The sequence below is a fragment of the Hyaena hyaena genome, unplaced genomic scaffold (assembly GCF_003009895.1).
Source record: "Hyaena hyaena isolate Hyena2069 unplaced genomic scaffold, ASM300989v1 scaffold_81, whole genome shotgun sequence".
Lineage (NCBI taxonomy): Eukaryota > Metazoa > Chordata > Mammalia > Carnivora > Hyaenidae > Hyaena > Hyaena hyaena.
The window spans coordinates 325,900-351,814 of NW_024080714.1; the positions used below are offsets into that span (position 1 = coordinate 325,900).

General features: G+C 43.5%; 1 protein-coding gene across 7 annotated transcripts in view; it reads right to left on the reverse strand.

The window, feature by feature from the left end:
* Positions 1-25,915, reverse strand: part of ARID1B (AT-rich interaction domain 1B) — a 443,851-nt gene that overhangs the window by 115,883 nt on the left and 302,053 nt on the right. For all 7 annotated transcript variants that reach the window (XM_039234083.1, XM_039234081.1, XM_039234078.1 and 4 more), the window contains one exon: positions 11,617-11,860. In XM_039234083.1, the coding sequence (XP_039090014.1) occupies positions 11,617-11,860 (244 nt within the window). The remainder of the gene's footprint in view (positions 1-11,616; positions 11,861-25,915) is intronic.

Sequence of the window (25,915 nt, forward strand, 5' to 3'; positions counted from 1 at the left end):
ATCCCATAAACTGTGAAAAACAAAGGCAGAAAGATGGCTCTCAGCCCACAGAAGGATAGGTCATATAAGTAATCCATTTTAGAACTTTCTTTTCTTGAATTCCTGTTTATTCTAAGTGAGCTATAATCTCTTTCATTTGGTCAGCATTTACTGAGTGTGCTCTGACTTGCCAGGCATTATGCTTCCCACCAGGGATTTAAAAAAAGGAGGGGCACCTGGGTGGCTCAGTTGGTTGAGCACCCGGCTTTGGCTCAGGTCATGATCTCACAGTTCATGGGTTCGAGTCCCGCATCAGGCTCTGTGCTGATGTCTCACAGCCTGGAGCCTGCTTCGGATTCGGTGTCTCCCTCTCTCTCTGCCCCTCCCCTGCTCGCACTCTGTCTCTCTCTCTCTCTCAAAAATAGTAAATAAGCATTAAAATATTGAAAAAAAAAAAAAAAAAGGAAACAAAAAGGCAGTGCTCACTGCCGTCAACAGGCCCTGGGCTGGCTGAAGAACCGCCGGGAGAGGTGGACGCCCCTCGGCACAGAGGGGTCAGTAGGACTCTTGAAGGGAAGGACTGGACTTGGATCTTCGAGAATAAGTATTTCCAGGCTAGCGAGGAGTGAGATAGATACTCCAGGCAAAAGGAATCCAGCTCGAGGATCAAGCTGCTGACATAAAATCACAATCAGTAGGTATCAACAACGGAATACTGAACTAGTTCCCTCCATCAGCTTCCAATAAAAGGCCCTGATGCGCCATAAAAAGGAAAGAAACTACACTGAGGTTCAGGTCTCAAAAAATGTAGGTTTTTGTCCTTTTTCAAGTAGAATATAAATGACATGATTCTTGGATTTCGTGTGAAACAGACTTCAAGGAACAACTGTGAAACTCGGGATTCGATTAATATCGGAGCTGGGCCCGAGACTAGAGCTATTATTTTATCACAAGAATTTTCTTCCCGTGACATTATAATTTCAATTGAATCACAGCCTATTTATAGAAAGGTCAAAAAATGGCAACATGCTGCCCTGAAAACATGAGGTGTGTATCCATGAGATTTCCTGTGCCTAATACAAAAATGACGGAAGTGGGAGACGTGGCCCCCCGTAAAACATGGCCCCGGACACTAACAGGGAAGTGCTGAGCTATACTGGGGGTGGGGCTGTGGACTCTCCATATTCCAGAAACGCTCTCCCGGGTGGCTTCCAGAACACCACAGTCTCCCTGCTGGTCCACTTGCACCCCTGGCTTCTGCTTCCCCTGTTCACACAGTGTCTTCATTTCTCAGTGCCCTGGGGCTCTGCCCTCAGAACGCTTCTCTCGGTATTTCTCACGCTTGGCTATACACAATCATCTCCTGGAGAGCCTTTTAGAAAGTACCGACATCAGCCAGGCCCGTCAATTGGTTAATTCGGCACCTCTCGGGGCTGGGCCTCGCACCCATCCTCTGCCAGGAGGCTCTGTGCAGCCACGGCTGGGAACTGCTGACCGTCACCCCCTCATTCCCCGGGTCAGCAGTTCCCAGACCAGCAGTTGCAGCATCAACAAGGAACATGCTGGAAATACAAATTCTCCGGCTCTACTCCAAACCTACTGAGTCAGAAAGTGGGTCTGAAGCCCAGTCACCTGCTTTCTCCAGCCCTCCAGGTGACTATGATGCAGGCTCGGCGCCTTAGGTAATCTCATCAAGAATGCTGGTGACTCACAAATTCACTTCTCGAGCCTCGGTCTCTGCTGGGAATCCGGATTCTTCTTAGAACCAGCTGCCAATTCAAAATCTCCCTTTGGATGCCTAATAAGCACCTCAAATGTAACAAGTTCAAAACCACACTCTTGGCTCCCTCTTCAAAAACTTGCTCTTTCCTTTGTCTTCCACTGTACAGAACCACCATTTACCAATCAAACCACCATTTACCAGTCAAAACTCTTCTGCTCCCCATTTCTGCTACTCACGCATCCAGCCGCGACCAAACTCCCTCCCCTAGGCTACTGAAGTAGCCTCCTAATCAGCCCCCACTTCCAGCCTTGCCCCTACAGTCCACTTAGCAACCAGGATGATCCTTTTAAAGTACATATTGGATCACCCCATCCTCTGCCCTTCTCTTCCTGCCAAGTGGCTTCCGATCACGCTTAAAATAAGTTCTTAAATCCCAATCATAACTTACAGAGCCCCGTGTAAGCTGGCCCTTGGTTACCCTCTAATCTAACTGCCTGCCCATGCTGTCCCCATCTGCCCCTCCTTACTGTGCTCCAGCCCCAACAACTCCCTTGCTCAGCACACCAAACACAGTATTGATGCGGGGCCGCGTGCTTGCTGGTTCTCTGCAGGGATCCCTCAGTCCCAGATAGTCACTGGCTGAATGTTTCGCCTTTGTTGGCTGAGTCCCTTGCTCGAGTATGCATTTCTAAGAGACACCTATCCAAGTCACTGCTCTCTGAGAGAAGCAACCTGATTTTTCTTCCCCCTAACCATATCTGATAATGAATTATATACTCATTTCCTATCTTTCCCACTAGAACTTCAGTTTCATGAGGACAGAGTCCTTTGTCATTTATGTTCAGTGCATTGTCCCCAGTTTCTAGAAACATGCAGCATAAGATGTATTCAGCACTCGGCTGAATCAATGAAGGAAAGAAGAGAATGATAAACAAGGGAGGGAGGAAGAGGAGCAATTGCGCCAGTTGGTCTTCCTCAGGAAATCACCTGATTTATCCAACAGCAAAAGTACAACATGCTTCTTTTGAGAGAAGCCATCCAATGAATTAACACATTTGGCATCCTCAGCAAGGTCACATTCTTGGCATTCAGCTATATGCATTTAGCGTAGTTTGCAAGTACAAACTCCTATGTCACTTTCTGTTTGGAAGGGAGAACATCAACATTAACAATCCCCGGTTATATCATTTATAAACATGCAGATGTGAATTATTAAAGATTAATGCATTTTAGGATTGGTGTCGGCATTCCGTTTGTCTCATGCCGAAACCAATTCTGTTCTTCATTAGTCAATGACAACCCGTATCACCCTGTTATGGAAGAGAAATCAAAGGTGCAAGTGCGTGAGTTGAGAGTAAGTGATGAAACTGATTAGTAAGAGACTTAACGGCTATAATCAATCAACACATCATAATAATCCTGGCTCCAGGGCTATCAGGAGATAGGGAAATAAACGTAACACCCACTGCAAAATGGTCTTGTTCTTTTCACAACTGGTATTTATTCCCTTTAGATCACAAGTTTGTGAAGTCAGCTTTAGGGGCATCTTGACTCAAAGTTCCACTCATTTTAGTATCAGTTTCCAAAATGAGTAGTCAGATAATTTGTGAAACTTTTACTTCTGGGATAAAATTAGTTCACGAAAGCTTTGTTCCCCTCCATTCCAATTCCTCGCTCCCATGGAGGACAGAAAACAGCAGGTCAATGCCAATAGCATTTCAACCGAGGAGGCACTCTGCTGATTCAAGAAACAGCATTACTTAGTTAAGCCCGAGTTTAGAGGGGGTGACAGTCCCCTCAGCTCGAGAAATGAAATCAAACAGTAAACAAGGTGACTGAAGTACTTCTCTGGTGAACAGTGTAAAAAAATAATGGAGAAGTGGGTGTGGGTGGCTGGATCGACCACGTAAACACATTAGTCACTGCTAATCTTCCAGAGCGAGAATGGGACCGAAATACTACCCTGGTGGCATGGACTTCCCTATATTTTCAGGCGCAGAAGACCAAAGACAGAGAATGAAAATGAGGGGCAAGTTTAAACCGAACTGCGTGACTTAATACACATGAAATACACATTCCCAGTGTTTGAGGGGAGCCAAACCACTGGGAATGTGTATTCTGACATGTCTTAATGATCTCTTATTTCTGACTGGGAAGGAAGAAGTGGAAAAGGTTTAGTTTGAAATTTGTTGGAATGGAAGAATTGAAACAATTTCCCCCTTTGGAGAAAAAGAAGAAATGCTCATTCCCCAATGATTGGAATGCTCATTTCCCAATGATCAAAATGTCTGACTTGGGTCAGGAGGGGCCTCCTAAGGAAAGGATAGCTCAGAACCCTCGGGCGGCTGCTGTAAACGCACGGATGTGGGTGCAGGTCAGCAGTGGGGAGCCCGTGCGCTACTAACAGCAGGAGCACACCCACGACCAAAATGCTGAGTCCACAACCAGGCTCCTGGTCGGAATTTTAAATTAGTTCCCCTCCTATCTCATAACTAAGGCACACAGAGGTGCCATCACATCTCTCTCAAAGACAAAACGTACTGTTGCCTTCTTACGTGTTGCTCAGCATCATTTGGAATGGATCTGAAATTACTGTTTTGTGTAACATACAAATAGTTTACTTTGTATGGGGGAAAAATACTGGCTGAAGTTCTCCACAGCTTGTAGAACCGCTGAATTGATGTTTTCCAGGCTGCCACAGATTAAAAACACGGATATATCAATGGCATTTTGTGTTTAAGAATTTTTTTTTCCTGCTCAGTTTGCCAATAAGCGGCATGCATCTTCCTTGCAACAAGCTGTTGCAGGATTTCGACTTCGAGAGAAGCCAAAAAAGAACACTTGATAGATGTTTTAAAATAAGATTACCAGGTAGGGTGACTGTGCAGACTTTCAAGTAAAAAATGTGTCATTATGCGCAGTGCCATTTCAGAGATGCTACTGATGTGATCGTGACAGCAAACTGGTTCAGAACCACTTCCACAGAGTGAAATAAACTCATAATCTTACCTTGAGTTTTAAGCAAAGATAAACTGAAGAGTGGAAAATTTATTTATTTAGGATGGGTTAGGCTTCAGCCCTAAGAGTTCTAAAAACCTGACGGGAATGGACTAAAAAACCCAGAGAGACTGGCTTGCACCCTTCGGTGTACATTTTATAGGTACTAATCTTGACAAATTAGACCAGGAACTATCATTTCCTCTCGCTAAAATCCTTCCTGTTCACTCTAGCCTATGACTAACTCCTAAATGCAATTCATTTTTCTCTTTCCCATTATAGCATCCTTCCAGAATCTGCTTGTCTGAATGTCAGATTAAGCAAGAAAATGAGTTTTTGACCAGAATATCTTCTTGTTTGTCTCTGCAGCTCCATCAGCTCCCACGGAAATCTCAGCTCTCACTTGCTAAGCAGAGGGGAGAACGGGGTGGGCACTGCCTCGGGAGAGCTCTGAATATACCACGGTGCTGCCCAAGGAGTTTACATTTTCCATAGTTAATCAGAGGTGTGCCACCCTTTTGGGAATTCACTGAGTATCTCAGATTTTCCCGGGGTGGGGGGTAGAGATTGTGGCCAGCTGCTATGCTGGGTGCAGTGCTCACCATCCAGGAATTGACATGATAGTGCTTCAGAAAATCAGGTTTAACTGTAAAGTAACTGGGGCTTTCTGAGAGTGGAGGGGCGATCACTGGCAGACCAATTCTACAGGCTCTTAAAACCTGAGATCTTTTCCGAAGGACGCAGCTGAAGTCACCTGCCAGGTCTGAGTCTGCAGAGGTGAAGCAGCACAGCCAGCAGGGTGCTCTGCTCCCAGGGGGCTCCCTGGAAGCCAGTAGGTCCTGGAGGCTGCCTGCAGAGGTGCGCCCCAGGAAATGCTCCAGCCGACTGTAGAGGGAGGGAGAGGAGAGCTTCCAGAGGAGGGAGGCACGAAGGGCCAACGATTGGAGTGATGAGGGTGGCTCCTGAAAGATTTATGAAAGACTTCTCTCCACCTGGCCCTCCTCCTTCACGGCTGTCACCTCTTAAACCACCCTGACCCAGGGCTGCCCACTCTCCATCGGCCAGCAGTGGAGCTGGGGAGGGGCGATGTGGGAGGCGAGACCTCGAACAGCAAGGGGCATAAAACTTAAAAAGCAAGAGTTCTACTTTCATATCTGATGCAACTCTATTTTCTCCCTGCCTGTGATGGCCAGGAGGAGATGATCTTTGATCAGCCTTCTAATAAATACCCACGACTAAGCCAGAAGGACTGGCCATGAAAACAAACATCTATTCATCACGACACTAACGTGAATACCTAGTTTTGTATCTTTGGTCCCAGGCTATTATAATCCACAGCCCTTCTCCTGTCAGATGAAAGGGACTTAAAATTGGACGTGGCGCAGATGCCAAGTTCTTAAAAAAAAAAAAAAAAAAGATGAGGGAAATCTATTCGGGGCTTGCAGTTACTATCCTTAGGTCTTTGTTAACACAACCGATGAAATATTCTCAGCAGTCGGAAATTTAAAGTTTTCCTAAACAGAAATGCTGCTCGGGCTGTGAACAGTTAATTCCTGCCTGCCCATCCCCCCTCCCTGCTGTATGTTCACCTTTCTTAATATTTAAACACTGTGGCTGCTTACAGCACATGGAGGAAAAAGCTGACAAAAGCCTTTAGCCAATAAAATAAAAATAAAAAAAAAGTTCGGCTTATTTACATTTTTGCTTTGTTAGTAAATGGGGACTGTTGGCTCTGGAGGCAAGACGGGCGGAATTAACGTCCAGTAAATCGTCTGGCGACGGCATCGCATTCTCATGTTGTGCTGTGTCAGCTCTGCTGCGTGTTAGGACGAATCAGGCCCAGTGTGAGACCTGCACGATGCATTCAGGGCCCAAGAGTTTATTTCCCTAAAACCGAGGTAAACAACTCTACGATGTGAGCCAGGAAGCAGCCAAAGTACGGGGGTGGGGGGTGGTGGTGGTGTGGGATCATTTGTTAGAAGGGAAACCAAACACCTGATATCAGACCTCTCGGCATCAACCGCACTCGACGTTAGATGTGCCTGATGTAAATGTGCATATACGTGCACGCTGCCAATTAGAAAGATGAAGGTATCTCATTTCCGTATCTAAGTACAAATACATCAACGTAAAGGGGAGAGGGAAGTGAAAACAACAAGCAAAACACAAGAAAATGTATCACGGCACCGGGAGAGGTAGTGACATATACATCTGGGGTCTCAAACGCTCGTTTAGATTAAACAGCCGGGGCTGAAATTCTTTGACTTCTAACCACGGGTCGGTGCAGTGCAGGGGCCCAGTAATGTGCAAACAAAGGGAGAGTCCATGTGGCTACTCACCACAGAAAATCTCCATCCTGCTTTTCAAAAGAACGCAGGAAGGAAAAGCCCCACTGAGCCAGGGATGTGCCAGGGCCGACGTGGTGCCAGAGTGTATCACATGGTTGTTCCCATGACACTCACAATGCTCGTGCAGCAGCACCATAGGAGGGCAGATTTGCAGGGGGTGGAGAAACGGTTTCGGCCATTCGGGATGCTTTCCTGGGCTTATGTGTGTCTGCCTCTGTGAGTTTCTCCTTAGCCGTCCGTTTCATTCTCGGGACAGCGAAGGAGAAAAAGGGTGGCTCTTTTTGCAACAAACCCTGGGAAGCAGCGCCAGGAAGTAGCCACCACAGCGTTCTGGCTTTACGGCACCGAGGCCGTCAGCCACACGACAGCTGTGCGTTTGAACAATGACTTGCTGGGCAGGCAATGATTGAAAGACTTGATCTGTGACACAGGGTGAGGCAGCAGCAAGCTCGAGGAGGAGGTGATGGGAGAGAGGTGAGATCAGAAAAAACAACTTAGTGCCGGGAATGAGAGGAAGGAAGGGGGAGAAGAGAAAGCACAAGACTACAGGCAGAAAAAAAAAATATGGGGGAAATTCCAAACAGATGTTTGCAAAGCAGCAGCATGAGTATCCTGCCCCGTGAGGGAAACCGTGTGCCCGCTGCCTGGGTTTTTTTACTCCATTGGTACAGACCCAGAGGCGAAGGGCAGGAGACTGTATGTGATCTAAGGATCCAATGTGGATATAACAAAGTTTAAACATAAGGACTAGGCAGGGGAAAGGAGAAGGTGAGATGACTAAACAGGCCTGGTTGTTCTCTAAGGTAAAGTGTCTTTGCATTTGGTTAAATTAAAAAAAAGAATAAGCAACCTTATGACCATCCCTAAAATGTGGTTTTATAACCTGTGACCAAGTTTACACAAAGACATTAAAAAAAAAAAAGGAAAAAAGCAAGGGCACATAGGCTAGGTGAAGGGAAGGAGAAGACCAAGTTTTTTTTTCCAACAAAACTATGCATGATTTCTAACAAATCCCCTTAAAACAGCAACCTATAAGATTCACGATGAGCATCTATTAAAAATGGATGTCTACGTGTCCCCAGGCTTCACTTTGGGAACAGAGTGGAGAAGCAGGTAGTGTCTGCACTCGAGCCATGGAGGGTGGCTACCAAGAGGTCCGGGGCAAGCATGGGGGGGAGGGGCTCCTCCGTGGGAGTTAAAAAAAAAAAAAAAAGCCGTCCCTCCCCACAGGAGAAGAGCCTGAATTTCACTCCCATTTGCCCCTCTGGCCCATGTCCTTGTCCAATGAGCAACCTGCTTGACTGCAAGTGGCAGCCATGGCTAAGGCCGCTGAGAGGTTGGTACTGATCGGTTAGCTGATGTTGTGTCAATACATACAAAACGTGGGAGAAAGAACCCACTGTTTAAACTGCATCTATGGTTAAATTGATGTTAGACTCCCTGCTCAGCACACCACACCGGCATCCATCTGCCTCTGGTCCCAGCGAAGCAAGGGTGCAGAAGCATGTGTCCCCTTGACTTTCTCAGACCTAATCCCCAAGAAGGTCAACCACTAACCTGCCATCTTTTTTTTTTTCCAAGTTAGAAGAAAAACGATTCAAGTTCGTAACCATACATTATGCTTTCGTGGCTGGCTCTGAGCACTCCTACTAAGTAGCCTCAGTAAACAGAGCAAATCATCACTGAAAACTTTGCACGCGTCTCTTCTGAAATGTGCAAGAACACTCTGGATGAGCAGTCAGAAGACTTGCTGCCCAAACCACCTGTGCTGCTCTGGACACAGCACAGGGTGGGCCTCTGGGTGTCAGCTACCGGTAACCGGAACCCCAGTGACCGTTAACATGCCCTGAGTGCTCAGCATGCATCTCCTTTGTGTGCATCAACACATCTAATCTGTACAGGAACCCTAGGAGATGTGGCTATTTATCTTTACAAATGCAGAAACTGAGGCAAAGAGAGGGTAGAGGCCTCTCCGAGGTTATACAGCTAGTGAGTGGCAATAAAGTGAGGTGAGATTGGATGGTTATATACAGAAGGCCAACCAGTTGCAGTCTTCTCTGGGGTTCCACCAGGAGAAAAGGGAACAGGTCCCAAAACGGCCGACCAGACTTCCAGCTGGTTACTACTCTTAGAATAACACCGACCTTAAAGAAACGTTCTGTTTGCCATGTTCTATACAATCCCATTGCTCCGCAGCTTCTCTCAGCAGACACGGTTACGGATCTACTTGAAGAGCGTTCCTCCCCGCCAAAAGTGAACTTTTGCTGTGTCATTTCTTCCCTGTGCCGCGTGGATAGAGAGGAGCTGAGTCGGACTAGTGTGTGAAATGAAAATGTAGTCCCTGGGCGGTTAGCATTTTGGACCCAAGCTTAAAAACAAAGTGTATGCTTTCAACAACATTTCTGAGACACCTGAAAGCATTCTACTACAAACTTACTTTCCCAAGAAGCTGGCGGAGAGAATCCCATCCAGGCCCTTGCCTGCAGCAACCACAGAGAACAGGCCTCCTTTGAGTTGGGGCTAACGGATCACCAGAAGTGTAATCCGCTGACCAACTTTATGCTGCCCAACATAGAACTAAGCACCAGGCTCTGAAGCCAGTTCACCTGCTGAGCTACATCCTCCACGGTATGTGGTACCACGTGACCAAAGTGAGCTCTTGTGTTGGGTATGTGTTCTACACCACATCCAAATCCAAACGGTGAAAAAGAAGTTTCAAAATCCCCACTGGAATGATAAACACATGTATGAAAATCATCACACTGTGAATTACCCATGTCAGCAGTTTTAAATAAAAGACTACAATATCTTTATACCTCTGAGGAATTTTCACTGAAGTTATTAAGAAAAGTCCTTTTGATCCAATTTTTGAAAGGAGTTCTTGCTTGACAAATACAATACTTTACATATGACTTCCCAACCTTTAGGTGGTTGATGCTTCAAAAACCATCTCAACACCAAAAACTGCCTAAGGATTTCTGGAATATAAAGTATTCAGAATTTGAAAAATGTTATAAAAAAAAAAAAGTGGGTAAATCCAGGTTTCATTACAATCTCTGTGAGAACAAACATATTTTTGAAAGAAAGGTTAACATCAAAATGCCTAAATCAAAAATGTGCTATATTATAGTTGTTATCTAAAATATGGATGAACCTTAGAAACAGAACATTTAGTCAAAAAAGCAAATTGTAGGAACCATGGACAGTATGAATGGGGTAACCACATTGTCTGTTTTGCCAAGACTCCTCCCTCGTTACGCCTGCTGTCCCATAATTATTAATAGCAACATATCCATGTCCCCAAAAGGGTCTCAACTTGGTTGGTAAGTTATATAGTCATTCTACATACACTTCTATAAATCTCAAAACTAAATAAAACTAATGATATATTTTCTATGAATTTTTATAATAAAATGCTTCAAAAAAAACAAAAACACAAAAAACCCCCCAAAAGAACAATTAAAAAGAATATTCACAGAGTATTTGAGGCAGGGAAGGACAGGACTAAAGGTAAGGAAGGAACACAAGGCAGACACAGCAACACTGGTCAGAGTCCAGGTCTTAAACTGGACAGTGGGTTCATGAATATTCATTTGGTAGTTATGTCTCATCATTAGCATGCTGTATATGTTCATATATACACATATATGTTTAGATATATGAATATATATAGGTTTATATATAAAACATCCCATAACAAGCATTTTTTAAATATAAAAGGAGTAAAATGGTAAGAAGGGGTAAAACTACCACCTATGTTTTCAAGAGAACAGATTAAACTATCAGAAGATTGAGCCACAATTTAATATTCGTTCTAATAGGTTAGTAAAAGGCACTTTCTGGCAGCCACCTAGATCACGTTAGCAAAAGCTATGTGGAAAAAAATTACGTTTAGTCTGCTGATGAGAGAAATGGACGATGTTGACAGGAGAAAGCTGGAGGAACACGACGCAACAGAACGACAAAGAACCCTACGTACACAACGAAGAGGGTGAAGGATACAGACAAAGTGTGGCTGCTGAACTAGCTGAACGCAAGGGTTCACTGGAGCACAAATTCCTTCCGTCAAAATGAGGAGATGAGTCTGTGTCGGTGACGAGGCCGTGGACGGGGGCTGGCCCAGTAAAGCACGGGCGAGGACAAAACTAAACATGTGAGAAACTGACTGCCAGAGAATAAATTAAATAGAACCATAAAAGCTAAGGCTGATCCTTGTCCACCACCTTACCTCAGTGGCACTCCTCCACAGAGAATCTTACGCACAGAATCGTTACAAAACACACTGAGAGGCAGTAATTTTCTGGCATAAGGTCAATGTCCAAACCAAAAGCATCAAACTAGCTGGTGATTTTATGAATTGAGTGTTTACTGTTTATTCACTAGTAGAGCGTCTTTGGCAATTGGAACACTCGAAGTTATGTTTCTAACATGGGGCTCCATTACCACGTGATTTCATCGCCACGTTTTCACCGTAAAAAAAAAAACAACCACGGAATGTACGTTGTCATCGGTGAGCCCTAGGTGTGTCTTTAGCACCGAGTGGAACGATAAATATTAAGGAATGAATACCTGGAATACTTGCAGGAGAAATTGGGCCAGATCGTGACTGGTTGCTTCCCACAGGAGAGCCGACGGGAGAAGGCGACGGGCCCCCAGGGATGCTGGAGAGATGCGGGGACGCGTGCGGAGAGAAAGGCGACTGGGCAGGATTGCTCTGATCCCCTTGGCTGCTCGTGGACCCAGACGCGCTGACTGCTGAGCTCAGAGTTGCTTCCGTTCCCGTGGGGAGGTCGTCAATGGAGCCAGACAAGTCCTGAGAAAGAAACACCAACAGATTCATAAAGCAACACGCTTGGACCCATGCCCGATCAAAAACGTATTTCGAAATTGCAACAGTGGCCCCTTTTGGAGACAGCAGTTTTTCCAGATAATACCCCCAATTCAGAGCGTGGCCACTCATTCTTAGAAGACTTTCAGGAGGTCTCACATGAGCTGAACCCTAAGATCCGGCCCAGTCCTAAGGAGTGAAGAAAGTTGTACACCTCTCTTTCATAAAACCATCTGGCAGCTTTCGTGTAGCTGCCAGCACCTAGTCCAACAAACCCGTTCCAAGAGTTACAGGAGACAGCGCTTTGGGTGGTGACTTACCATCTCAATGGAATGATGGCGTCCATAAACTGGAAACTATAGTTTGGGATCCTTCTATTTAGAGTCCACGTTGAAGGACTATGTGAATTTCGAACTCTTACATTCGAATGGGACAGCAACATCTTAACCAGACCTCGTGGTAAGAAATACTTACATCTTAAGTAATTGTAAGTGCCATGATGATGAAGTAGTTATGTGTATATGTTTGTATGATCCTGTGAAAATAAATCCCTTTGAGGTTATGTTGGCAGAAAGTGGGTTCTAATGCCTCACTTTTTATAACAATTTTAAGCTAAACAAACAATTTTTCATGCCAACTAGAATTTGTTCCTAACACTCAATAAGGCAGTTATTAAAATTGCCATTTGAGAGACACAGAAACTACAGCTCAGTTAGTCAGTTACTGATGGAGTTTACACCACTGAGGAGGACAGAACCATTCACTCAAGAGGATGAAGGGAAGCTGAGAGAGAGGAATCTTCTGCACCCTCGTCAGGATGAAAGGAAGAGACTTTCGTCCGGCCTTCCTCGCTGCTGTGGGGCCGGGGCCCAGGATGGGTCACCCACCGGGAGGCGCTCCCAGGTCACTGAGAGTCTGGAGGTCCGGGTGGGGCCTGGAGCTAGTGCTGGCCAAGTTCTAAAGGCCGGGCTGCAGTATAAAATTATTTGTCCGGATGGTCTAGGGCCAAATGCTGCCGAGTGGGATCAGAAATGGCAGGTTCTGCTGTTGTCTACAAAGCATACTTAATTCTAATTTATACTCTCTACGCATTCCACTTTATTCATGCTTAATTTTACCTCACTGCCTACTACTGGGATTTCTAAAACGAGGGCTTTGAAAACTGGTGGAGGTAGACTGGATCTAGACCAGAGAACACCAACAGGGCCGGGTAGAGCATAGCTGGTTATGGGTCTTCGGGGTCCCCCGAAATTTCGCAAAGCAAACTCAGGGCCAGGGTCCTGGTCTCCTGGAAAGTTGATCTGTTAACCATCTCTTATATCGTATAATGGGCTTCTCTTTCTTAACAGTGAAAATGCCCATGATTAAAAATACAGTCTCAAATAGCTATAAAACCTCACAAAAATGCATGTTACAGAAACCAAAAATTTCCTATGCTAAGAAGAGTAACATCTAAGAATCACATCTAGGTTTAGAGTAACAAACATAAACACAATAGTATCAGGGTAGATTGAACATATCTCCACCAGAGAAAGTATCATCAAATCTCCAAAATAAAATGGGGAAAACTCAATCATATTTTCAGAATTCAGAGAATAAAATATATTAACATTTCTAGGCAGGACACGCAAGCTGCATGATTTTGCACATATTCAGCTGATAAAACACTGTATTTCACTTGAGTACCCAGTTTTACAACAGTTCAATTCAGACTTTCGGAACAGAGCGCAACTTTTGCGAAGCAGGGTCAGAAAGAGAGAAAGGTTATTAAGAGAGTGACAGGCAATATACAATGTAGAAAGTATTCACACTTCAGAAATCAAGGCAATTCTCTGAGTTTCTAGAAACAAGACTGAAATTAGCAGTGTTCACGCACATACACGTGGGCCTGCTGAAAGAGCAAACTGGGCAAGTTCCAGCCGTCCCTAACCCCGCCCCCCCGGCCCACTGCGGACTCCTCAGGGGCACAGCCTCAGAGCTAGGACAGGAGCAGAGGTGTGAAAGAGGGGTTGGGGTTTAAGTACTTGCTCACAAGGCATCCCCCTCCTAACCGGATGTAGCCAATTCACAGAACTGCAAAGGGACACACAGGTGGGGCTTGTCAAAGCAGGTGTTGCAAGCTCCGGCCTGGGGGCTCAGACGGGACCCTGCCAGTGTTTGCTCTGCCCACAAGCCAAATGTTGTTAAATGACTAAGAAAAAAAAAATCAAGCGTAATACTTTGTGATACATGAAAAATACTTGAAATCTGAACTTCAGCGCCGTAACGTTTTATTGAACGCCGTCACCGCCCTCCCTCTACGAATCGTCCACGGCTGCTTCAGGGCTGCGAGGAGACTGTGATGGAGACCCCATGGCCCAGAAAGCCTAAAATATCTACTGTCGGGCCCTTTCAAAAAAGCCGGCTAACCCTGACTGAGAGCTGAGATATTTCTAGTACGGCCTCTCTTGCCTTCGCCTCTTCCTTGGGGTAAACTGGAGGGAGCTAGGCCGCAGTTGAACCACATGGTGACACCCTGTATGTCAAGAATTCTGGGAGCTCCGCCAAGAACAGGGACTGACTCCACATCTACATCCACCAGGAAAATACTGAACGGGAGCCGGAGAGAGCTGCGTTCTCTGTGCAGGAGCGGGGTAAGCCGGGAGCCCCCACGAGGGTGGCTGGCGGGCCTGTGTAGGCACGGACACCTAACAAACATGCATTGTAAATAAACGACCATCGGGCAAGAAACAGTGGGGGGAGATGGGGGGGACAGGCGTTTCATGCTTCTTTACAGGAAAAAAATTTAATAGATAACTAGATATAAAACTATTATCTTTTATTATACTATGTATGGGATTAAACATAGAAAAGCCTTTGACGTAGATTCAATTTTTTTAAACATCATTACTTGAAGTTAAATAATCTAATGCAAATCTTTCTTCATAAAAAAAAAAAACCAAATTGTTACTTGGAAATTTGTAAAATTCTCTGCACGACCTATAAATTCCCTCCCTGTCCTCCCTTAAAATTCCAAGTTATGGTTGAACAAATGACACAAATGGGTGTTAGGAAAGCTTCCTTCAAGCTGCAAAAGCATGAAAAACATTTCTGTTATTCAACAAGGTGATCAAGGAAATACCAAGAGAAAAATATAAAAACGGTGGCTTTCTTAGTGTTCAACATGTCATCAGAATTTCAGTGCTGACTAGACCTCGGTGCAACAGAAGAGTAATAAAAAGATATAATTTCTATATTACTATTACACATACACGTAACTTTTATATGTAAATTATAGAGGAACATTCCCGCCCTGCAGACACTTAGGGTATCTGCACGTACAGCTATCTTAAAACATGTTAATAAAAGAAGTTCAACAGTGGCTTAAACATTCAGCCTACTTAACAAAGAAGCTCTGTAACTAATACTCCTCTAGAGGACAATTTAGTCAGCAGGGCACCAACTCTATTCTTCTTTTATAAGTACTATCAGATCTATGATGCCTGTAAAGAACAGAGAGACCTTACTGCATCTCATTCTGACCAAGGCACCTTCAAGCTACAGTGCTTCATTTATCTTGCTGGAAAGCTGGCAGGTAAGGTAATTGCAGAGCGGACTCTTTTAAGGGGCTAGAGCCCCCTGCCCCAAGCATTCCCTTTGCATCTTTGCTTTGTATCGATGGAGTGACGGGTGAGGCGATGACTTCCTGGGCTCATACACAGTAAATTCGGTATCTGCTGGGATGAGGGGAGTTGGTAAAATCTAGCTATCAAGTTGGGTTTTCAGTATGTGACATCACTCAGAATACTGAATGCTTTCCAGCACCCCCAAAATGATCTAACTTCTGCCGCCAATGGTTAATTTATTTTCCGAAAATCAATGCCTTAAAAAAGAAAGGCTTGTTTTACTTTAAAATTTAATTTAAATGAAAGTTCCCTGCAAAGGCTTTCCCTCCGCAACCATCATCTCTCCGCCCATGTAAAATTTTCATTCTGATCTGAGTGAGGAGTACAGGAGATTTCACCGCACGGAGAATGAAATGCCACCGGGGAGCAGTAACAATGCTAGCAGCTCTGACAAGAGACACACTTACGACTTAACACAGAGCGCAGATATGGTCCAGATTCAATACAATGGGACAGACAGGGTGGGGAAGGGCAGGGACAGAGGGATGTATTTGGGAACATGCCATGAAGAAGGAGCACAGGAAGAATTTTTAGAGATCTACACATACATGTAACAAGCATACAACATTAAGTATAAACATTCTTTCGTGTCTACATATTGTAGATGATCCTCCCTAAAAATATGTTTAATATATTATGACTCACTACATCAAGAGGCATCTTTGGTTTTGATGGTATTCAACTTAGCTAGTAAGTTAGCTTCCTAAAGGATAAATCCAGGCAATGCTGGGGATGTCTTACTGTCTTCAAAGACCTGGGAATAAGTTAGAAAACTTACTCCCTTGTTTAATTAAATAAGTGGGTTTTTAAAAAAAGCAAATCAACTCCAACATACTCTAAGCTGCGGCCCTCAATACAATGAGCTTGATAGCATTAGATCGGTCTCTGATAGAAAACTGCAGAGCAGTGCACACATTTGGGCATCGCTTGCTCAGAAGCGCCCCAAGAGAACATGAGGATAAACACTGAATTAGAAACAGAGAAGATATTTCAATCAATGAGACTAGTTCAGGTCTCTTGTTTAAGGATTTTAATAGGATACAGTTAATGATTTCTCACTGTGACTTCCCATGGGTTTGACGCACAGGTTAAAATGCCAGTTCAGTGGTCTTTTAAAAATGTCTCTCCGTCATCTTCAAAAGCAGGAATAGTGTCTCTTCTCTTTTTTAGAATTTTAAGTATAAAATTCAGACGCGCATTTTTTCTTTTTCTCTCTCTAACTAAACTCTAACTTTCTTAAGGGCGGTGACTCCTTGTGCCAAGTGTGGTGCTAAAGGGAGATGGGTTGACTGGCTGCTCTCTGGTGATTGTCGCCGAATTTATGTGCTCTATGGTAAAATACAGCTGCAAACACCATGCAGAGTAAGCCAGCACATGCAAATCCTTCTAAATATTTACCATAAATGCTCTAGTGAAAACTACTGACTTCGCTCTTAAGATTTAGCAATGAATTCTCAGCCCTCTGTTTCCAATTAACATCCCTGAGGCTAACCACCCCCAGCCTCATTAGATGCTTAGCTCTTGAGAAACTGATGCTTGGCACACTGTAAAATCACTTCATACCTTCCAACCTTATTTTAGAAGTATCATTTTGGACATGTGATACAAATACACCTTGAAACTGATATTAGAATTAAGTCAAGAATTTGACTGACACATCCACACAAAGGAAAAACCTTGCGGTGACTCTGTTTAATCTCTACTATGTTTGTGGGTTTCTTCTCGTGCAGCCCACCCAAGTCCCTGCTGTTTTCGTTTGTCTAGACAGCAAATGAGTTAAAAGCTTAGGCTTCCTGTCTAAACGAATAAAAAAATGCAAAAGCACAGAAAGACAGAATCCGTGGAAAAAAATCCTCCAAAGCACTAATTTTTAGGCTCTAAGAGCATCTTCTTTCCAAGTTATATATATCACTTTCTATTTAAACATGTCCAAATAATAAATATTTATCTCTTCTTTATATGCTGACACTATATATAACACATAGCCTTAAGATGTATGAGGCCAACTGGAACAAAAAAAAGTTTGATGTTAATTTAAACATAGTCACAAGCCCCACAAATGACAAACCCCTAGCCAAAGCCAAGGATAAATGCAAAGAAAATTCATGAGTCAAAATTCATTGTAATGAGAACCACTTTCTTTTTCTTTTTCTCCAGCCAAGATTCCATTATGCGTAACTCTCATTTCAAAGGGACATTTGTAGGGTAATCAACTAAACTGATACTTTACAGAAGCAGGATTCAGAGTCACACATACTATCATAAGCAACAATTGTTAAAGTGGTTACATTTCCTTTGATTTTGAAAAATCAGCACCTAAAATAGAAGCTTCAAAGGTCCTTGGGTTAGAACTCCTGATATAAAATGTGCTGCGTTCTAAATGTAGACGTGGTAAACAATATAAGTATGAAATATGCATCATGTCAGGGAATTTTTTTCCACTGCACAAGCCTCAGGGGGTATCCTAAATTATTCTCGGTTTTTGAACTCTGCCCAGGGAGATTCTCTGTTCTTCCACTATTAACAACAGTCTCAAGACGTCATGTAGGCTGGAAAGAGCCACAAACAGACCCTTGACCACAGTATGGGCAGTCCTGAACTGAAAAACTATTTGGTAAGAAAATCTCCTTATAGTTTCTTTTGTTTTGTTTTGTTTTGCATTGTATGGAATCTGGGATTAACTTTCATCTGGAAACAACCCTGCCCTGCTTGGTTACACTCCTAGGACAGTCCTCACAAATGATAATGATAATGAACATAATAATGATGATTTTTTTTTGCAACAACTCTTACTACCATTGATTTAGCACCTTCTATGTACCAGAGATACTGTGTGTATTTTCTTATATGATGAAGCTGTAGCATCTTATCAGCTCCAATCTGTAGTTCCTACCCAAAGGTTTCTTCACTGATTTCATCGTCCAACATAGCCAGGAGCCTCCAGACCCTTCCTAGCCTCAAGTCGAAGTCGACGTCAGACATCGGTGCTGAAAACAGTTAAAAAGACTCATGTGTGAATAACTGCTGGCCCGTTGCTATTCTAAGAGCAATGGCATCTTAAAGAATACACCTATTAATACAAATGACAGACCAACTATGAGGTTACTACAGAATAAGGTGAGAATCCCGAGTAATCTGGGGCGAGGTCCCCGTACTGAGTGCCACCCCCAGGCAGGCACGCGCTAGCTACGGTTTGCAGGTGAAGCCGTGGGGTGCGGGAGACAGAGGTGGTGGAAAAGGAGGTGGAAAAAAATGTGACTGACGTCTTATGTTTAAACCGGCCTGTACCGCGCTCCCGTACACTTCAATGTCCACTTGCGCAGAGTCTCAACGAAGAGACTCCAGCCAGGTCGGTTCCTGAGAAAGGAAGAGGTTCTGCGGTGCAGGGGCGGATCGTAAGTGGTGTGGACGGAATACACAGCAGTGTGTCCTCAGCGGTGCGCGCTGGCCCCGGGGGCTGCCGTCTGAGACGCCCCGACCAGCAGCCAAGGTGTGCCCTCCAGAGGAGTGGTGGGCAGGAGCCCGGAGGCAGATGGAACAGTGTGGAAGGGGGAGCGCTGTGCGCGGGCTGTCACTTGAGGAGCAGTGGGGAGAAGGTGCCGGGGGAGAAGCGCACTGGGAACCCAGGAAAAAGGCTGAGGCAGGGGCGGGGGGGGGGGGGGGGGGGGGGGGGGGGGGGCATGAACCGCCTCCATGTGCCCCGGCAGGCAGCCTGGGCTTGCACTCTTAGAAGCCAGGGAACCAGCCAGCCGTCTCAAAGACGACTTCCAGTGCGATCAGAGGAGAAGGAATGCAGAGGAGTGCCAAGAAGGAAGTGCTAAACACTTGAAAGAAAACAATCATGTTTTCAAGTGTTTAGGAACGAAGAATGCCTTGAGAACACGGCTACAATTACAGGTACCGCTTTACGAATACACCGGGAAAACGTTTTATAAAGAGCCATATATTTTAGCATCGTGTAAAATTTAACACATAAAGGAACGACCACAAGGACCTCGATAACTACAGTCCAGGTTAAAGGGTGGCGTGTTTTCCAGACTGTAGCTCATTTTCAGTCATGTGTAAGAATCACTGAATGGGTAAGTGAGCTGAAATATATATACCTTACCCTTAAAATAGTACTGCAGTGTCTAAAAACTAATTATGAGGAACACTTGGCTTTAACGGATGTTCTTTTTTTTGTTTTTAATATTTTTTAATTTATTCCTAGGAGAGAGAGAGAGACAGCGTGAGCAGGGGAGGGTCAGAGAGAGAGGGAGACACAGACTCCGAAACAGGCTCCAGGCTCTGAGCTGGCAGTCAGCACAGAGCCCGACGCGGGGCTCGAACCCACGAACCGCGAGATCATGACCTAAGCGAAAGTCGGACGCTTAACCGACTAAGCCACCCAGGCGCCCCTAACGGATGGTGTTCTTTATATTCCCTGCCCCCAAACCGCTGGTGACGACTCCTGAGACACGTAGTTACGAAGGGGGAAGGACCAGCTTGTTACACGCCGGAAGAGGGTACGGTTTATGGGCTTGTGCTGCACAAATATCAACGTCAGGTAAGAAACTCTAAGGTATGAATGACCCATGTGCTTTGAAAGCAAATTGACAAACTAACAAGATCTGTAAATATGTAAGATTTAGAGTTTGTCTACTGATACCAGTTTTTATTGCTGAAAGCGTATCATAAATCTTTATAACAGAAAAGCAATCAACACCACCTTTTGCGTCTCTCATGGTGAAAAACTACTGTTTATCTTAGAAGTGTAATGCTTAGCACGTAGAAATTCTGAAAATAAAACTTAAAAACAAAAAGGCATGAACCCTCAGGAGACATTTATTTCTTCGGCATATAGCAATGAGCTACTTTGAAATAGTAAGACCTATAGGAACTGCAAATAAATTAACAACTTAAAAAAAAAAAACAGAACAACACACAAATTGTACTGAGTCTACGTGGAATAGAGGGAAGTTTTACTTACACAGCAATACTAAAACTTAGTTACTTTGACATTTTCCCTATTCACATGAACCATAAGAACATACATGCTTGTTCTGACCCCTCATTGGGTTTTTCAAAAATTTTTATCTTGAAATTTAGACTTAATACAAAAGTGGCAAAGAGTACTTAGGGGGTGTTGTTACGCACCCTTCACCCAGGCTCCCTCATGCTAACATTTTACGTAACCGTGGCGGGTTCGCCCTTCAGTTTGTGCTTGCTTGGTGTTTTCCTATGACGAGGCTGAGGTTACAGATTTGGGGAAAGAACCACAGATGTGCAGTGCCCTTTACAAGGCATCGTATGGGTAGGATATAAACATGCCTTATGAGAGGTGACAGTACCTGCGATCACTTGGTTAAGGTGAGGCCTCCCAGGTTTCTCCACAGGCAAGTTACTTCTCACCTTTCTATTTCCCATTCAGGAGAAGGGAGTCACGAAGCCCAGCCCACACCCGAAGGAGGGGAATTAATTCCACCTCCTGGATGAGCATCAAAGAATTTGTGGGTGTGTGTTAAAAGCGAACAGAATAGGTAAATATTTGGGGGGCGGATATATTTGAAGCGATGTGAGTTATCCTGTTTCTCAAGTTTTGTCCACAATGTGAATTAGCATTTGTCAGTGGACCTTGCCTGCAGCAGGACTCCAGTGCCCTAACGTTGGCTTTCTATTTCCTTCGTTCCATCTACGTTTATTATTTGGGATTCTTTTGTAAGGAAAGGCTGTCCTGTCTCCATGAACTTTCACATGGTCAAGCCAGTTAATTCTTTTCTATATGTCTTTCAGTGTAACTCAAGTTCCTTTATAAGATGATTAGGTGATACTCTTATCAACAATAAATGAAATAATACTTCCAACTGAGGTTTCATAAAAAAAAAAAAAAAAATGGAGAGAAAAAAATATGTACTTTCTGCTTTTCCAGGCATGGCTAGTGGGAGTATAAATTTGTATGCTCACTTTGGACAAAACTCTGTAAGCACACTTTTGTAAAGCTGAAGGTACGGTTACCTTGTGACCCAGGAAGTCCACGCCTTAGTGTGCCCTCTGGCACAGGTACATAAGGAGACATATCCGTGCACTGAAACCTTGTTCAGGACTGTCACAACAAAAACGAGACAGTCTAGCTTTCCAGCAATATAAAATAGAGATGTATTTAGAAAATGGGACACTCCACAGTGGTGAAACGGAATGAGCTGCAGTTAAAAATATTAACGTGAATCTCACAAAAAAAAATGTTGATAGAAAACAACCCCCCAAAGCCAATGCACTAATACATGATCGATAGAGGAGAAGAGGCAATAGAGGAGTGAAGCTAGCATGCTCCACGGTGGGAGCTCTGGAATAAGACCGCTTACATTCACACGCCGGCTTTGCCACTTGTTAAGTGACCGGGCGGCATATTTAATAATCTTTCTGTGCTTTGCTTCGTGCATCTGTAAACGAGGGGAAACACCAGTACCTGCCAAAGACAGTTGTTGAGAGAATTAGATAAGAAACAGTAAGTTAAAAGGATGGGTGTGGCAGGACTGGAGTTAGGTGTGCCCACGTGTGCAATGGGGGAAGTGTGAGGGAGCAGGGAGACTCGGGGAGTGGCTGGAAGGCTGAAGGAGAGGAGGGGGGGGCGGTGGGTAGTGACAAGGGCTCTGCCGGCAATACAGCCAAATCCACTAAGAGGTGGGAACTGGGTCTGAAAACAAACCCAAACAGTAGCTAAAGGAGAGGCAAACTCTGCCTGGAGGAGGTAGTCCTTTCACTCTGCAGGTGGCCCTGCTGGGTCACTCATTCATAAGCGCTTCAATGAGAGGGGCAAGGGCTGCCTGCACTCTGTGAATACGGACTTTCTACCATATTTCTGTCAATAACAAAATGTCGGCACAGAGAGAAAGCCGTGCTGCAGTAGAAAAGTGCTGGACGTAAGGGGCTCCTGAAGCTGGGTGCCGTCAAGGATCAGCTGTGGGCAAGACAACCTAATTCTTTGTTTACAAAGTGGGGATCATCATGTTTATTTCGCCAATGGGTCAATAAAAGGGACAGAGCAATCGAGAAGGAACTGTGAGGGGCATGGCGTTCAAAAGACATGAGTTCCTCATACTAAGTTATGTCTTTAGACGCAGCATTCGAATCACTCTTGTTTTAAAGAAGTTAAAAATAAAACTGACGTGGGGTTTGGTGCCTTGGTTGGTTTAGCATCTGACTTTGGCTCAGGTCATGATCTCGCAGTTTGTGAGCTTGGGCCCCGCGTCGGGCTCTGTGCTGACAGCTCAGATTCGGATTCTGGGTCTCCCTCTCTATGCCCCTCTCCTGCACATGAGCTTCCTCTCTCTCTCTCTTTCTCTCAAAAATAAACATTAAAACATTTCTTTAAATAGAATTAATGATGCAATAAATACTAAGGCCACATTAGCTCAAATTCCAATTTCTTTCTTTGAATGACTATCTCCTCTTCTAATAATAATCAAAAATATCTACAAATGAGTTATTCCATTTCTTCAGTAAAGACAGATTAAAATTATCTCATTAAAAATAGAAATAGTTTAATGGTTTCAATATAAAAGAAAGCTGAAATTTTTATATTTTCATGGAAATTATTTTTAAGACTTCTGAGTTCTTTAGAAAAAAAGTAGAGAATCCAGAAAATTTTTTACATGATCAGCCTCACTACGTTACAGATGGAAATGTTTTGTGAGGACTATTTTTATATTTTAAAGTGGAATATGACACATTCTTCAGTACATCCCCCCAAAGTCAAAGTTAAAAACATGAGTTTTTCTTATTTTCTGTTACAATTCACAGAACCACTTAGATAAGAGGTTTCCAAAGTGAGTCGTTTTCCGTCTATGTAAGGGGCAGCCGGTCACTTAACACCTCAAGGGCTAGCACTCAAGTGCAATTTTATATCATAATTTTTCCTAAGAGCATATAACCATTTTATAACCTATTATTTCAAAAACTACTTCTCAAAAGGAGGTGGTCATAAGCCTGTTCAGGGTTTCAGAAAGAAACCTGTAAATACTAATAACGATTATGGTGATGATGATGATGATATCATCATCAGTAAGGGCCTGAATTAAGTCTGGAAGGCCAGCCTGTTTCACACTCAAACACACTACCTCTCAACAGAGCCACTTATGTGCCGTGCAATGGTGTCACTGAGCCTCACACTTACAAGTAGTTATCCTGTCATTTGGAGCACATTTCAGGGCCCACGAGGAGAATGAAGAGTTTCTCTGATGGGCACTGTAGTCCACTATAAGCAGTCTCAAAGACAGCATAAACAAATTCAGATATAGGATTCTGAATGGCGAAAGGATAAAATTCACATTCCCTTTGCCTTCTAAAACCTCTGACCAGGGAAGGGACCTCAGTAAGCTGACTCACAAGCCCATCACATGGCCTAATTCTTCTTTTATCCCAGTAAACTATAAGTTTTGAAATAAAATTGGACTTAAACTCCAGGCATCAATCTGCAAATCCCTAGCAAGGGCCGTAAAGTCTTCTAAACCTCTGTATCATATTCCTCTCCTCTAATGAAAATCACTTTTTAAAAGCATTCATTAGATGTTAGCTGGGGTATTTTTTGTTTTTATTTTTTTTAACCTTCGTATTGTATCAATGATCTTTTCAGATGGGGGCAATGACGGTTACAAAGAATCTGGGCTCTAGAACCACACAGCTGACCCCAACGCAGCTCTTCCTTTGCTAATTCCAAGGACTTGGGCAATGACAGAGACACAGAAGCCTCCACCCCTCATCTGTACTTAGTACGGGGACAATAAAAGTTACGACCTCACAGTGTTGATGAGAGGGTTAAATGAGTTGCTGTACATAAAGCACCGAAGCACCAAGCATGTAAGTGCTCATTAAATATTTACTGGAATGTAGGTTTACAGTAATAACAGAGTGGTAAAAATCATGAATTCGGGAGTAAGAGTGGTCTGAAATCGAGTCCAGGATCCATGATTTCTTCACTCAGTCTTGGGCAAGTTACTTACCCTCACTGAGCCTCAGATTCACCATCCAAAAAATAGGGGAAATATCACTTACGCTATATAGTGAGGATTAGACAGAATTATGGATAAGAACTATTAGCCATGTACATGTTTGATAAACAGGTGCTTTGAACATAAATGCCCACACACACATATATAAACAGACACGCATTTGAGACACATGGTTTGCTTGTTAACACTCTGTAATCTAAACTACATTTTGAATACAGGATAAAGAATTTGCAAATGACTTATAGAAAATCATCTCATTTATACAACAGGGTGAGTAAATAGAGGCATGAATGCATCCTTCCATTCTTTAACAAATATTTACCAGATAATTATGTGTCAGGCAAATAGGTATGTTAACAATCAATATTCTATTAAGTAAATAGTCTTTGGCACTTTAAAATGCAGTGTTACCAACGATAAACACTGCATGCCGAAGGGGGACTGGAAAAGGCAATCCCAGGCCCGGTTGCAAAGTCTTGATTCAAATCTTCACTCTATCACTTCCTAGTGGCATAAACGAGGCAAGTGAATTAACATCTCCAAGCCACGGTTTCTTCACCTATAAAATGATCTCAGTCCCAAAGATATGGAGAGAATTTAGCTTAACAGAGAATCTATTTAATAAATATTAACCACCATGATCTTTATTATATCACATAGTGTAGAAATACATTTAAAGCAATGAATAACAACAGAAATAGAAAGCTAAATGTTAAAATGGCAAAAAAGTTAGAAATCACCTAAATGTCAACTTAGTAGCGGGTTATTTGAAATATACAACAATTATCTGGGGCGCCTCGGTGGCTCATTCGGTTAAGGATCTGCCTCTTGACTTTGGTTCAGGTCATGATGTCAGGGTTGTGACATCAAGTCTTGTATCCAGCTCTGTGCTGGGCACGGAGCCTGCTTAAGATTCCTGGTCCTTGTCTCTGTCTCTCTGCCCTCTTTCCCTGCTCCCAACTGTGTATGTACTCTCTCTCTCTCAAGATTTAAAATAAGTAATAATTATTAAAATTCTATATTAAAAATTTAATTTTTATTGAAAAGATTGTTGAGTGAAAATCAGGTAACATCTACTTGATGTAAAATATTATATGAATATATATGCATTTCTATGTACATATAAAATATATGTGTGCCTTTTTTAGTCCTAAGAGGTATTAAAATGTTAACAGTCGTTATTTTAAGTGATTAGATTTGAGAGAATTTTTTTCTTTCTTCCTTGTACTTGAGCAGACATAATTTTATTTGTTTTAAAGTTTATTTATTTTGACAGAGAGCATGAGCGCACACGTGAGCATATGAGTCGGGGAGAGGCAGAGAGAAAGGAAGAGAAAGAAACCCAAGCAGGCTCCACCCTGTCAGTGCAGAGCCAGATGCGGGGCTTG